The sequence below is a fragment of the Micropterus salmoides genome, unplaced genomic scaffold, assembly GCF_014851395.1.
Source record: "Micropterus salmoides isolate LMB-PRFRI ecotype aquatic unplaced genomic scaffold, ASM1485139v1 Ms_hic_scaffold_21, whole genome shotgun sequence".
Taxonomy (NCBI): domain Eukaryota; kingdom Metazoa; phylum Chordata; class Actinopteri; order Centrarchiformes; family Centrarchidae; genus Micropterus; species Micropterus salmoides.
This window is the reverse complement of record NW_024041262.1, coordinates 15,772,363-15,788,878: the sequence shown is the minus strand read 5'-3', so window position 1 is coordinate 15,788,878 and position 16,516 is coordinate 15,772,363. Positions and strand designations below refer to the sequence as shown.

The 16,516-nt window shown below is 41.0% G+C and overlaps 1 protein-coding gene across 1 annotated transcript; it reads left to right on the top strand.

Annotated features, from left to right (window-relative positions):
• The first annotated feature begins 4,268 nt into the window (after positions 1-4,268).
• LOC119915493 (neurogenic differentiation factor 2-like) lies at positions 4,269-7,882 on the top strand. Its single transcript, XM_038735035.1, has 2 exons — positions 4,269-4,506; positions 6,529-7,882. The coding sequence occupies exon 2, from the start codon at positions 6,542-6,544 to the stop codon at positions 7,613-7,615; it is 1,074 nt and encodes a 357-aa protein (XP_038590963.1). The 5' UTR covers positions 4,269-4,506; positions 6,529-6,541; the 3' UTR covers positions 7,616-7,882.
• The last annotated feature ends 8,634 nt before the right edge of the window (positions 7,883-16,516 follow it).

Here is a 16,516-nt window from a genome sequence, read left to right as displayed (position 1 = left end):
CATGACAATTTCCCTCGGGATGAATAAAGTTCTATTTTATCTCTCTATTTATCATCTACTGGTGGCTGTTCTTCATTTTCTTGGCACAAACTGGATGTGACTTAAAACAAGATATTTCATGCACAGTATCTAAGAAAGTTGAGAACACAGCAATTCAAAGTCCCCTTTGTCAGCAAACCACATTATTTGCAATTGTAAGCTACTGTTCATGCACAATGTGCAGTAGTACATTCTCATTTTTTGATGAGGAGCTGAAAGATGGTTGCAATCAGCTGGATCTCTCACGCTTGTCACCAAGTCATCATGAAATCCCGTGAAATGCTTCTCAAAGTAGAGTCAAAAATCAAACTGCTGTTTTTCAGATAGCTATTTAGGCTATATCATATATACTGTAAATGGTAGACCACTGGGAAATGCATTGCCATGGCAACAGTTTCTCTTCACAGTGTTGAGTGTTGGCAGTCAGTAAGCATTGTGTCAGTGTGTGGAAGTGCTTCAGAGTAAGTTCGAGGAGAGACAGAAATTCATGTGCAAATGTATAACAAAAAGAGAGAAAGACAGAACTTCTTTTCAATTAATGTCAATAAATCAGGAGACCATATCATTCCTGACCATGGAAACACAAACAACTGCTCCATAGTTTTGTAAATTATTGTGCATTTAAAGATAAAAATAAAGGGGTGACACAAGGACGAAGAAAAACATAGAACAACAACCACGGAATCTGTGTGAGGTGAGAGAAAGACGCTTTCTTTTGTGGATATAATCTTTGCTCACTGAGTGTTTCACACATTTATGTTATCAGACTAATTGTTGATTTTCCTCTTGGCTTGGTAAATACTTCCTCTCAGCTCTCATGCAGTTGGACTGGAGAAGTATAGCAGACTGTCCTGTAACAAGGGCGCCGCCTGTTTGATCCCGGTTCCCACAGGTTCACCCTGTACTGACATGAACTTGAGAGAGGCTCTGGATCTCTGCCAGCTCCGGAGAAAGTTGCTGCTGACAGCAAACTCAGAGGTCTTCAGATGAAAAATAGAACTTGCACCTTGGAAATTTAAAACAGCCCGTCTGTGGCTCAGTTCTCTTACAGTTCAAACTGTTACCCTTGAAAAGTGAACACGAGCATTTGTTTGTGTCATCTAATGTTTAAAACAGAAGAAATATTTTCAAAAAGAGAAGACATGCATGGAAATACACAACATCACATGTTACAACCACACAGCATTAAAATACACAGAGCTGCAGAGAAATACTGTATAGGATTATAGTATTATGACCACAAAAGATAACTGTAATGTGCATTTCATCAGTGTCAATATCAGTGATGCGGTGAGCATTGTTGTCTTTTTTCATACCACCACTAGGAGGTGTCTTATGACTTCTGCTGTTTGTGTGATGAACACAATATGTGATAAACACATGTTTTATTTAGTCTGGAAATATTTCAAGTAGATTTGATATTGCAGGAAGTAATGCAGTCAACTTGGGACTGCATTACATCCTGCAACACCTCAACTTTCCAGGGACATATGCAAGGATCCTGTTCATGGACTTCAGCTCGGCGTTCAACACCATCATCCCGGACAACTCAACCAGCTCACTGTGCCAGCCTCCACCTGTCAGTGGATCACAAACTTCCTGACTGGCAGGAGTCAGCAGGTGAGGCTGGGGAACATCACATCCAGTACCTGGACTATTGGCACTGGCGCCCCCCAGGGGTGTGTGCTCTCCCCACTGCTCTTCTGCCTCTACACCAACACTGCACCTCAGGACACCCATCTGTCAAACTGACGACACAACGGTCATCGGCCTCGGATGGTGATGAGTCGGCCTACAGACGGGAGGTTGATCAGCCTGCTCTCTGGTGCAGTCAGAAGAACCTGGAGCTTGACACGCTCAAAACTGTGGAGATCATGGACTTCAGCCCTCCTGGAATCCTTCAGGTTTCTGGGTTCAGCTATATTCCAGGAGCTAAAGTGGGAGCCCAACACTGACGCTATCATCAAGAAAACCCAGCAGAGGATGTACTTCCTGCGCCAGCTGAGGAAGCTCAACCTTCCTAAGGAGCTGCTGATCAACTTTTAAACAGCCTGTTCTCTGCACATCCATCACTGTCTGATTTGGATCTGCCACCAAAAAGAACAGAATAAAGCTGATTCTGATTCTGAATGAAAGTATGAACCATTCAGGTCACTCCAAAAAAAAGGGTTAAACATGATTTGCATTTGACTGAGACAAGCTGGACATTTCAGATAACAACATCATGATTTCAGAATCAGAATATAAATGCATGGAATACATACAGACATTAGGTTCAAAGCATCTTTGGAAGATGAGCATAGTGACACGTGTTGTTGTCACACATTCATTTCTAGAAAGTCAAAATTTATCATTAGCAAAACAACATCTATGACACCTTACTAAAAAATAAACTGACTCCATGTCCTGTTTAGTGTTGAGCAAAATGATGACATCACTTTCAATATTTTGCTCCAGACATGCACAAGCCTTTAATTACCAGTAGATGTCACCCACATGTAGCATGAGAAAGCACATGAACTGAGGCTCCTGTGTGAACTCAACCATCCAACTGACTGACAATGTGCAGAGAACAGCTTTATTTTAAGGTTACTTGTAAAACCAAAGAACAAGCAGTTGCAGGAATCACCCTTGTTTCTAAGCTGAATACTCCTTTTGACCTCCACATGTTCCGCTTTAAATTAAACCACTAAAAGTCAGTCCGAATAAAACAGCACAATGAACCAGACTCTCATCTAGGTTTAAATTTATTTAAGCTCATTTTTAAAACTCAGTTTTTGCCATTCATGCATTCATTTGGTTACTTCAGTATTCCCATTGAACTGTGGAAGTAATTGCATAGTGGTTTGTAACCCACGACATAATGATATAGGACACCTCGAAATAATAGACTGAAATCAACATAATTAAATCATTATTTTGTTGGGAAACAGATACGCATCTTCAGCTCCTTATTAGTCAAATTTCAATTTGAAGTGTATCATTGTATTAATGACATATCGTCCTTTGAAATGAAATGCTAAGTTTTTTGTCTTTAAATTTTTAAAATTGTTATAAATGTGATTACAGCATGGAAAAAGACTAAAAAGGAACCTCTATGTAATCACAATTTGAAAATGATGAGGGTATTTTTCACTAAAACCACCAAATTAGTCAAATATAATGTTCTTCAGTTCTTCACATTTGTGTCCCTCAGGATGATTACACAGGGGCACCGTGTTGGGGTGTGACCCTACAGCCAGTCTTCATCAGCAGAGGACAGGGCTGGACAACCATGAGCAGAAACATTTTGATCTAGCCATTCAGACAATTTGGTTTGCTTCACTGAAAATGGAAACGGTGAGCCAATAAAGTGTACTTCAGCAACGTTATGGCGAAGCCTTCCAGTTCTATTTTTTCATTCTTATATTGCCCCTCTCTTTCTCTCTTGTCCTGCTCCATCTTCTGGCCCTTCTCTGCAATCTGTGCCTCTGCCACCTTTGGCACCAGCCCGCCCACCGGCACCGGTGCCAAGCCTGGCAACCCAAACCAAGACGCTCTGCTTGGCTCAGTTCAATTGACTCGTTTAGGCAATTGCACCCTGACTCTGATCTTTATGGCGGGTCCCTTATTTATCCCAGGCCTTTGTGTGAAGGCAGTAGTGTTTTCTGTCTTGTCAGTTTCCTGTTGGAAACTCAGCTTTGCCTTATAACATTTCTATTGGGATTTAGTTGTGCCTATTGGCCTATTTGGGGCATTTTCTACTAGCCCTAATCGTGTAATTTAATAAATTTCCCTAAAGGGTTTATTTGTATTTTTTGTTGGTTTATTCATCAGCTATTTATTCCCTTATCCAACAAAATCATTACCCTATAAGCAATCCTTTAACAATCCAATAAATGAATGATATCATTCTAAAACTGATAATTATAGGATTGCTTTAATTATTTCTGGTAAGGGGATTGTTTTCCTAAACCTTCTCTATGAGATTAACCCCGTTTTTCCCAAAGATGGAGGCTAACAGAAGCTGTTTGAATCCAGTGCGTTTTTTGTGCCATTCACTCCTTATTCCATTTTCTCTTTCAGCTCAGTGACAGATGGCGAGTCCCTCTCCCCCAGGGGTAAGCCAGTCTCTGTGAATGCGGCCGCATGTCAATCACCGGCTCTCATGTGATGGCTCTTGCCAATGACGTGCCAGCCATATGGGCCTGGCATCAGAGCTGGTATGTAACCCACCCAGTCCTGCCTCTGAGGTGCCACACGGCTCCCTCCACGCGTTTGGGCTCCGGATAGCAGCAGCAGCAGAGAGAGAGACAGAGGGAGAGAGAGACAGAGCAGGGTGGCGAGAGAGGAGAGAGAGGTGTGAGAGCAGAACACAGCGCCTCGCCTGCACAAGCATCCGTACAGGGCGTGTGGATGTGATGCCCACCCGGAGAGAGATGGTGTAAACAAACGCGCTTTGCCCCGTCACTGAGCTCCACCGCGGAGGTAGGTTACACGTTTCCAATCAATATTAAGACCATCAGATGTGGATCAAGGTTTGTTTTTGCCTTAGTGTGTTAACGCCTGTTGTATTGTGAGGGAGGAATTAGAGGCAGAGGTAATTGCATTTATCAAAATAAGAGACTGCTCAAATCTATTGCGTCTTTTTCTCGCATGCGACGTAATCTCTTTATCTCTTTATCGCTGGTCTTATCGAAGATATTGATCCACCTATTACGTTTAATTTGAAAGATTATATCTACAAACCCTTATTGATCACTATAAAATAAGCTGTCCTAGCACTTTTGTATTCATAATTTTCATTAAATTACTTCAGAAAATGAGCCCTGGAGAGTGAATTTGATATATTTTTTGGGGAAAACCGTAGAATAGAAAACCTAAAGAGGTGCACGCGGGCGCGCACGTGTGTGTGTGTTCCTGCACGATGCGCGTCAGAGCACTGTGGGGGTAGAATTCTCCATAGAGATACACAGGCTAATTGACAAGGTATTGGTTGGCATTAATTACATTGTGCTTACAAGATTAGGAAAAAAAATCCGTCCTTGGACTCCACCGCACAGCTGAGCTCAGACTACTGGAAGAATCCGTGAAGATTAGGAGATGCTACAGCATTTATATTGGTTTTAAATGTCGCTTTAATAAATAACTTGTCTGTTTAGCCTGAATTATTGCTCATTATCATGCCAGGAATCCAGGGGGAAACACTTCCAATAAATAAGCTTTCAAATTATGAATAAATATTTAATTAAACCTGGCACTGAGACCATTTAAATACAGCTTTGATTAACCCTAAAATCTGCATTTTTATTTCAAGAAAAGAAAGGCGTCCGTGAAGTTAAAACGACAGTCCAGGTCGACACTCCATCGGAACTATGAGCCGGACTAAAGTTCAGCAAAGGAAATGTCAGTAATGGTTTTTTTCTGTAGCCTGCGTGGTCTCGAGTGATGTCCAAAATTGGCATCATGAACCTGGAGAGGCTCTAGGTCCTGGTGTCAACTGAAATATCAACGATTCATACAGAATTATTTTAATAACATAAATCTTCTCGAGATGCTCTTTGGGATAAAGTCCTTTTAAAGTGGATTATTTTTATTATACATTTTTAAAACTGTTAATTCAGAGACATAAAAATGTTTGGGATCCTGTGGTCCAGTGTGCGGCCTGGCTGTGCTGGAATTTCTCCAATTTATTGGACTGAGGAGGCACCCGCACCCCTAATGCGTCCCTGGGGGACCGGCTGAAGCAGGTCAGCACCGCTCCCTGCGCCGAACTGCTGGAGGGCACAGACCGAAACACATTTGGAGGCCGAGGGGTGGCCCTGACTGTTGCTTTATGCCATTAAAATAAACTGATTTTATAAAATAAAAATTTAAACAACATTTTTCAGTCTTTCGGAATCGGGAATCTTTCTTATTTCAGTTGAAGTCCGGTAAAGAAAAATTTGGGGGGGAAATCATCTACACCACACACAAACATTTAATACGGAGATGTAGCCTATTCCTGTTTTAAGGCCCCAACTGGATTCATGTCAGACTAAACATGAGAACTGGGGTTTCAATTTTCCCACATAGAGACAACATTTAATCCAGTCTTTAATCAATATTTCCTATAAACATATTTCGTACAGCATGTCCGGATTTTGGGTTTATTGGATCAAACCTATCTCATAAAAAATGAGAGAAACATCGCTCACGTGTTTTAAGTGAACGACTTTCTAGATCTAAAGGCTGGGGTACAAGTAAAACTTAGTTATAGGCCTAATAAAAACAATTGTTGGTTTTCAATTATAAACTCAAATAGGCTAAATACCACCGTTTCAAGTCTGTATGAAACAAACGGAATATTAATTGTAGTCTATTTTCCCCTGGGTGAGGGACATATACAGCCTGAGGCCTTGTGGGAGCCCACTGAGGAAGGTTCTCCTGCTTTGACAGATCGTCTATGGTGCGTAAACAGCAGCAGGGCGCAAAGCAGCCCAGCTAAAGCCTAGACTGTGTCTTTTACAGGTTGCTTGCCACGATGTTGAGCCGGCTGTTCAGCGAGGTGCTGCCGGACGTCCAGAGACTCGCGGCTGACTGGGTGGAGGACAATGAGAACGAGGACGGCACGGCCAAGGAAGATGAGCACGAGCCCTGTCATCTCGGCGAGGACGACCTGGACGAGCCACTGGAAGGCAGCAGCCGAGCTGAGTCTGAGATGGCCGGCGACGATGATGAGGACGACGATGCCGAGGAAGAGGAGTGCGAGGATGAAAACAGTGGAGACAAACCCAAGAAGCGCGGCCCAAAGAAACGCAAGATGACGGCGGCGCGCGTCGAGCGCTCTAAGGTGCGCCGAATGAAGGCAAACGCGCGGGAGCGCACGCGCATGCACGACTTGAATTCTGCGCTGGACAATCTGCGCAAAGTGGTACCATGCTACTCCAAAACCCAAAAACTCTCCAAGATAGAGACTCTGAGGCTGGCCAAGAATTATATATTAGCCCTTGGGGAGATTTTACGCAACGGGAAACGTCCAGATGTGGTGACCTACGTGCAGATGTTGTGCAAAGGCCTGTCCCAGCCCACTACCAACCTGGTGGCAGGTTGTCTGCAGCTCAACACCAGGAACTTCCTGACTGAACCATGTTCAGATGGAGCCCGCTTCCACATGCCCAGCTCTCCTTTCTCTGTCCACCCCTACCCGTACCGGTGTTCCCGCCTCTCCAGCCCTCATTACCAGCCCGGAACCGGTGCGCTTAACTTGCGGGGCCATTCCTACAGTGCTGGGTACGAGGCCGTGTACCCGCCGGGTGGCACATCCCCTGACTATAGCAGCCCGGACTACGAGGGGCAGCACAGCCCGCCCGTCTGCCTGAACGGCGGACTGTCCGGGAGACAGCAGGAGCCTTCTGAGACAGACAGGAACTATCATTACTCTATGCATTATTCCGGACTGACGACGTCTCGACCCAGTCACAGCATACCTTTTGGGCCCTCTGGAGCGCGCAGTGGAGGTGCGCACTCGGAAAACATTCCACCTTTCCACGACGTGCACTTGCATCATGACAGGGCGCCCCCTTATGAGGATCTCAATGCTTTTTTCCACAATTGAGCCCTTACAATCAGACGCATTGACCTTATAATGACAATCCTATAACGTGTAATATTGTTTGGGAAACAAGAGGAGCTTCTGAAAGGATGAGATATGTGGCGGCAGAAAGAGTCTCCTGATTACCTTCTGTATTCTACTGATGTCATCCCTATACTGTTGTACATCCTATCAAAGTGTGTCCAGTAGTATCCTGTATGCAGAATGAGTGCAACTGACATAAAAAGATGTATAGGCCTAAACATGTTATGACACAAACAACAGAAATAAAAAATGTTTTGTAATTGTCTGATATGATTGAACATATCTTCTTCTGAACATCAGGGGGGCATTCACTCTGGGGCTTTGTGAACATGGAGGCCCAAAGCAGTGGCTAAGTCGTTTTCATCAAATAATCTCAGGTCAAAGATAGAACTTGGTAACTTCAGGTAAAAAAAAAAAACTTCTCACAAATTAAAACCTCTTCTGTAATTATATCATCTGGAATCTCTGACTGCAAGTAAGTGATTAAAAAAATGGATAGTGCCTACAACAGGCAAGTCAAAGATATTTTGAGTCACTTACATTTTTTGTCTGTTTAAATTAGACATAAAAATTGCTTTTCAAAGGATTTGGCTGTCGAGATTGTGCAGTTGACATGAATGTAGTAAAAGTAATTTTTCTAGGATTGGTTAGTTAATTGCTAGTAAAGATATTTTAATTCTATATAAAATGATCTAAAATATCACATATTGTGCATACATGTGAAATAAACTTAATTTTAGATTTTGCTGATTAACAATATGGGCTTGGTTAAACTATAGAAATCAAAATGTTATGTACAGCCATAGCAGGCGAATTATACACAATGCTCCATTATTTTAAAGCTATAAAAATGGGTTTAAATACATGCATTGGCCTGTCACATCTAAAATATCTTAAGAACAGGGCAAAATAACAATGATAGCCAAAATATCTGAAATGGTAGGCCTACTGTATAGGCTAATTAGGTTAAGTACCACTTAAAATTGAAGTTATAGTTTACAAAATGCCTGTACTCAAATAATTCAAATAAACACTGAATATTGGACAGTTAAGCTCAAACAAATATATAAAATAAACTGATAAAATTAGCAGAGTGATAATATATAATACATATAATATCAGCTGTGAACTGCATATGATGAAAGACTGTATTTTTTAGACCAAAATTTACAAATTTTATTAGAATCTTACACCCCAGCTTGGACATGAACTTTAAAGTGGCCTTAAATTGATTTACCCTTCACAAGGACTGAATCCTGTCAAACATGCAAAAGGTGTGTTTTCTTATAGATCACATTGGGTGAAATGATTGAATTAGTGAGCCTGAGATACTGTGCATATTACTCAGCTGCAAAATTGTTGGTTATACACAGAAACAAGGAAGTGTAAATACACATGCATTAAAATAGCCTACAAACTATACGTGAAGTAATTTGAAATTCCAGGCCTGTTCGTGGGTGAGCTGCCACTATAGTGACTTAGATATTTCGTGGTTACTTTTCTTGTTTTAACAGAAAACATTTCTATGCCTGAGCATTTTGAGACATGGTGCATTCGTACCTCAATAAAGCTGCTGACCAGCAAACCAAATGATTTTAAACTAGAAATGAACTCTTTGAAACCAGAGACTTAGAGACTTTATATTTTGTTTAGTACACTGTGTGTTTGACTTTAAGCTTTTAGACACATTCAACAATATAATTGACAAGTTAGAAATTGAAAAAGGCCTCAGGCACTCGGAGCAAGAGACAGAAAAAGTACCAACACCTTACATACTGTCAGCACAAAGGGCATTTTTTAGGTGAAAGTGCTCAATTTGTTCTCCGGAACAGGGGAATCTGGGTCTGGTCACAGCGGCATAGTTTGATTCAAACCGAGCACCTTTCAGACTTCCCAGGTGAGTGTAAATAATACAATTATCATCAATTATCACATTAAAATATCTGCATTAACCTAAAATTACTAAAGGAGTAACTGCTCGATAAAGCTTTTACTTTTTGGTCCTACAAAATTCTTTATTTAAAAAAAGCCTGGTTGCAAAAATTTATATTTCCACTCAACATGCTCATTCGGCAGTTGTGAAAATGTAAAATACAGGATATTCAAAATTGCAAGAGATGCACATTCTTGGTATTTTAAACAATATCATTGTTTAAATTGAGTGTGAGTTTATGTCGGCTAAATCAGATCACATCACTGGTGATTTCTCAAATCAATAGTGTGAGCAGGCTCCATCTTTGGACCACTGCCCTGGGTCCCATATGTTGTTGCGGACGTCCAGGGGAAATCAGCACCGGGCACCGCAGGGAAGAAAGTGTCCCATCCAGCACTGACCCAGGCAAAAAAAGGAACAGAAGAGAAGTAAGCAAATTCTACATTGCAATTTACATTGCAAAGCTTCCATTTATTAACTGTGATAACATATTTTTTTACATTCTTAGTTTGATTTCATTTTTGCCTCAAAAGGCCCATCTGACTCACCACTTCAATGACAGAGGGCAGGTGCAAAATCAGGTGAATCAACGGCCCATTGGTTTAAAATAAAGAAGCCCAGGGACGGGACACACACAATCGCACATGTGAAAACACACTCACACATACCTCTCACCACAGATTATATACACAGTCCAAATGGTAACCACCACAACCAGTAATAAATATATAGATAAATAAATAAACACATTTGACAAATATATTTTGTCATTATATATATATATATATCATATAAAGCTTATGAATGCTTGTTTTAGAAAGTAGCTAGGTTAGGTGTAAATAGCCTACAAAAGAAATATAATTAGATTTAGTTAGAATTAGTTTTATTTAGTTAATCTTCCCCTACAACAATGATCTTATCTTATATCTTACTGTAGACCAATAGAACAAACATTACTAATTAAGAAGTAATGAATAATCTATTTATATTGCAAAATACTAAGGGTTTTAGGTTTAGCACATTTTGTTTTCCAGGCCACAGGTATTATCCAGCATGTAGACACCACTAGTCAAATGTACTTCTTGGAAATACACGTTTTACTTTTCTCAGATGGACAGGTTTTTATTTTAAAAAAAATCATCCATCATCCATCCATCGACTGACCGCAGTTTGATACAATAAACGCAAACGGAAAATCCCTCTTTCTACCTGTATGAGTGATTGAATTTCTAAAACAAGTGCAGTCATTTAAATGTTTAAACATTTCGGTGTTTTGTACGGGACAGAATTAGGTCACCAATCGTGCATTAGTGTTTCTGTGATATTTCCAGCACCCCTCTGTGTCACGATTAGTCTGCTTTAGTCCCATGTGAAGGCAGGCCTCCGAGGGCAAGGTGAGAGGCGCTTTTTTGGTTTTATTTTCTGCTCTAACCTCTCAGTTAGACTGTGGAGGTTTTTTTTAAAGTGAGGAGGGGCGGCGGCTGGCAGAGCATTTGATGGTGGAGCTTCTGTGCCAAGTCGCTAAATGTCTGAGCACCAGTAAAGCCAGGGACCAGTAAAGCCCACCATCACCAACCCGGTGCCAGCTGCGCCACGTGGCAGCCAGGCGGCCCCTGCCAAAAGTGGCCCTTGTGGGAGGGACCCAGTATTTCTTTCCTAATTCACTCAGCATCTGTTCATTATTCTCCGCAGTTAAAGGAGGCTGAGTGTCCACCCGTGGCCCCGGACAAACCTTTTTTTTTGTCCCGGTCACGCACTTTTGCATGAGACCGCAGAGCGGCCGGCGCATGAAACTGATCGGACATTTCTAAAATATGAAAGAGGTGGGGGGTTTTTTAAAACCCGTTAGTCGCTACTGAGCGGACTTTTAAACCGACACCTGTGGGTCCAGCCTCATTTAGAAATTTCAATTTTATCCAAAAACTTAAGTTGGATTAATTAAATGAAAAACGCATATTATAGCCTAATTATTATTGTTAGGCTACTATTATTATTATTATTATTATTATTATTAAAAAACGACGCAAAGGCGTCTTGAAGTGAATAACCCTTGTTAACCATTGAAGACCTATTGTTCTCGGGCTAAACGAAATTTCTTATTCATTCCTTATTATGATGCATTTTTTCTAATAGGCCTAATAGATTTACATGCCACTTTCCAAGCCTGATATCATCATTATGTAATGGTCATACTAGATTGGCCTATCTGTGACAAATGGGCTTAAGTGACTTAACTAAAGTCCATAAAATCAATTAATTGGGATCCTATTCAAGCGTAATTGTTCAAATGAATGTTTATAAAATACCATGCAATTACTGTAATGAAATAATCCAGCACAGAGCTCCATTTAACTGCTTTAATAATGGTCAACTGATCTGTTAAAACTGCAGCACAGCAGAAACACAACACAAAGTAAGCCCAGTCCCACTGTACATAAATCTCCATCTGTGAGTTTCACTCCCATTTATCAGATTGGGTACACATTTATCGGATTCATTATTTTGGGATTAATCTCGAAAAATATTTCATGGGGACTAATCAGTGTCATAACCATAGCATAGAGTTTTGTGTTGTGCAGGAGAGGACAGTGACAGAGGTGGGAACCAGAAATAAACCAACCTCAAAACAACAATTTAAATATTAAAAGATGAGACCAAGTCCCAGCTCTGTGTGTGTGTATGTGTTTGTGTGTGTGTGTGTGAGAGAGAGAGAGACACCCACAGAAGAAAGCATAATGATGTATATGCAACATGTTTTATTTGTCATGTACCCTCCCCAACCCCTCCTTTTTTTACACACCAGTTGAAGAGAGGGCACAAGAACAAAAAACACCACTTTGAGGAGCTTGTCTTGCTGCACATGGAGCTAAATTTGGGAGTCACCTCCACCGCAACAGGCATCGGGTACCACTGCATCATGCTCACCCACCCTGCACCCTCCCACCACCATCATGCCAGCCTGAGCGCCACGCCCAGCTCTGTGAAGAGAGATGAGGCTGGCATAGAGTGAAATTCCACTGCATCTGTGGGGCAATGGTAGTGGTGTGTGTGACTGTATACTCCCCGAATGCCCATCCCAGTTTGTGGCTAACTATCATTGTGAGCTACAAGCAAAAAAACAAAACAAAACATAGAGAAGGTGTGAAAGCATCAGACCTCACTGTGTATTGTTTTCTTTTTTTGGTCAAACACACTGCAACCAAACCACTTACAGACTTGTTGTTGAGAATAAAAGCACACAGAGCTCCTGAGTGAGGATTTGTCATGTTTGAAGTGTGTGTTTGCCCCAAGTGTGTGTGTGCCTGTGTGCAGTGTACAGTCTGTGTTGTGGATGGTAGGGTATAGAGGTTGTTGTCACTCTGCACAGATGGTGGGAGTGTTTTTTATTTATTTTTTTCGGGCGGGGGGGCGCGGGGGGTGAGGAAGAGGGGGGGGGGGGGGGGGGGCAGAGGAAAAAGGAAAGGAGAGGTAAGGAGGAGGGTCTCTGATGCTGCCATGCCACGGTCACGCGGGCAGCAGTAATTGGCCTCCATATTGAGGGGTTTTGCGGTGCTGCGGGGTGGGCAAACTCCCAGCTGGACCTGTCAGATGGTATTCAATCCAGCTCATTGCCCTCGCTCCTCTCCTCCTTTCTCCTCTCTTCCCCTCTGTCTCCTCTCCTTCTCTGGCATGTATGTGTCTTTTTGTTCCCCCTCCTCTCCCCTTGCCTCTTTTCCCCATCTTCACCGTCTCTGCCTCTTCCTCCCACGCACCAACTTACATGAACTCTTCTTCCTCTTCTCTTTAATCGCACACCCATCGCTTATTTCTTCTTCCACACACCACTTTCCCATCCCAGCATATCACTTTCTTTCCTCGCCTTTCTCTTCTCTTTACTTTCTTCTCTCCAGTTTTTCTCACTGATGGCACATGGTCACTTCTATCTAACACGTTCAACTTCTTAAAGTACATCACACCCTCGCCTAGCTCCTCCGTCGCTGGTCACCCACACGCACACACACACACACACACGCACACACACACACAAACACTTCCTTTACATAAATACACCCCATGTAATTGGTTCTCCCAAAAAACACAGAACAGTTCTCACCCCTGAAATTGTGTCTCTCTCTGAATCATCACGGAGAAGCTTTTGACTGATCGTTAACCAAGAAACACTGCAGTCTAAATCATAGGTCAAGTTAGAGGTCAGGAAAAACAGCTGGACAACTTGTGGGGACAATGTTAACTGAGAGGACACAAAGAGAACAAATCTAACTCAGACATGTGAGATAGTAAGATTTCTGAGCGCAGATGTTTCTGCGATGATGCCATCATGCTTTCTCTGAAACAGTCGCCATATTTGTCAGGTTTATTGTGTGCCGTAGAATCCCAGGCTCGCTGCCAATGTGCGAGCGTGGCGTTGCCATGACACATGGATGGCAGCGTGGACAGGTTCATTCTCAAAGCGCTTTAGGTGAAGCACAGAGATGATAGCTGTGAGGCTAGGGCGATCTGGTGCCTACGGGTTTAAATCTGCTCAAAGCTGAGAAAATCCAGCAAAGTGAGGGAGCAACATTTCCTCTGATCAAACAGCATCAAAGTGCCCTATAACTTCTCTGACGTCTGCATTTTTAGCTTAGCTGCTCCTGCTTCTCCCACATAATACAATACAATGTCCAAGAGGTTATAGGTGTAAATTGTATTATTATATAGCAGGAGAGCATAAGCAATTGCAATTGTAATTTCATTTATGAAATTACAGTGATTTGTGTGTATTATTGGGTGTTATTGGGTGTACACTTCAAATAACTAAAACAGCTTTATTTTAACAATATAGGACATTTCTTAAAGGTCTGTTTAACAATTGTTTAACAGCGGATGTGATGGAAATACACATTTCTCTGCCGATAATGATAAAAAACATATATAAAAAATATATATAAAAATGATTCACTTGTTAGCTGTCAACACAGTTAAATACAGTGCTTTCAAATAGGTAAAGTATGGGGAAAACAAAATGTAAAATACTTTAAACATACAGTGGAAGTATGTACAGTAATTGTTCTTTTATTCATGTCTGTGTTACACCAACTTTAATAATCTCTTGCTCTGTGTACTCTCACTTCACACTTGTATTCTTACCTTATTACATGTTTTCTGTGCTGAACCTTTTGTTGAAATGAGCAGCATCTGGAATAAAATGTGATGTAGGAAAGTCACTTAGAAATTTAATTTCAACGTTTTTCCCCACAATGCAGTTGAAGTCAAAAATTCCCATGTCTGAAAACATTTAATTGCAAATACCAAAGAAAAAAAAATCCAGGCCTGTACTGTAAGCACAGTAAGACATGTATCTGCCAGGTGTGTAGATTTGATTTAAAGTTCAGTGAAATAGACCCATGCAGACCACTGTCCATATGTTTCCATAATGTCCCCAGATGTACACACTGCACAGCGAATAACACATTATGACAGTGAAGGGAAGTAATGGTAAGTAAAAGGGAAATTAAATCTGAGCCATATTCCAACACCAGATTGCATAAAATAAAACTCTACCTTTTTCATAAATATCTGTATAAAAATTAAGTTTTGCAAAATAAAACAACACAAAAATAACTGACTGTTTTGCTGTAACTATGAAATGTGTCTTGTCCTTCCTGTAGATTTCGTGCCGTCATCACCGGCGTCTCTTTCTACTGGTGTCTGCTGCTTCGAGGAATCAGCAGTGTGGGGTTGTAATGGACTAATGAACAGCTGTCACTGAATTTAAACACTCTCTCACACATACAGAGACTACCACAGTGACCCTCACACATGCAGATGCTCACCACACACACACACACACACACACACAGACACACACACACACACACACACACACATCTCTGGCCTTGACTTGGCAGCCACCCACAGGCTTTGACTTTGTGTAGGTCTGACCTCTAAGTGTGCATTTGACCATGTGTGCATTTTGTGCATATATAACACCTGTTAGTCCAGTAAATATAGTCTTTGAAAAAGGGGTTTAATAATGGTAATACTTTTTTTTTTTTTATCTGGTTATCTGGTTTTAGATCTGATCGTGTACACATTCACACGTTTTTGTGGCACATTTAATAATATGCATATGCAGCTACATTTTCATTGACTGTGCAATTTTTGCCCATTAACATTAATTTTGGAATTTCTAGGCTTTTTAGTTGTGACTTACTGATTTACTTAGTCGATTTCCAAGAGCCTTAGCTAACTGTTTGGTCTAATTGTTATTTTAATTGTTTTACACAAAATTTTAAGTGCAAAACTCAATAGAAAATTATTTCGTTGCAACTTTGTGCTCAAAATAAAAGACAAGACAAGACGTAGCAGCATCACATCATAAAATCATAAAATGGTCATTACTAAATTGTCCACCAAAAAGAACAGTTAAAACTCAGGGAATGATGGACATTTGTAAAATATATTGGTTATCCAATACCAATCAACAAGAGGTATGTAAACTCACCTGTAGTCAAAACTGCACACAAGAAATGGTTGGACTGATTTTGGAGCTTCAACTAGAAACAATGTATTGTATCAGCTTATTCTGCACTGACTTTAAAGACATCATGGTATCTATCCTAAACTTGTCTGTAATACTTGAAGATACATGTATATTACAACACAATACTGTATAGAGTAATTTGTTTTACTCTATCAAGGCAAAATAGGACAGGCTGTAATTCAAACAGGGCCTCGCTGTGGTGAAGTAATTAGCAATTATTGCAGTGCTACTAATCTTGTTAATATGTGGTTAGAAATACATGTTGAGTTTGTTTGTGATTTACAGTTTGAGTATATTGTGTGATATATTTTACTAAGGCAGTGTGACTCCTTGCATCAAGAGTTACATAAGGTCTTCAGTGATTGTTTTGCCTATGCCTGAACCAAAATTCATTCAATCTTGGTTTTCAGAATCAGAATCAGCT

Coding starts and splice junctions, on each gene's coding strand:
- LOC119915493 (XM_038735035.1), top strand. CDS start 6,542: ATGTTGAGCCGGCTGTTCAGCGAGGTGCTGCCGGACGTCCAGAGACTC.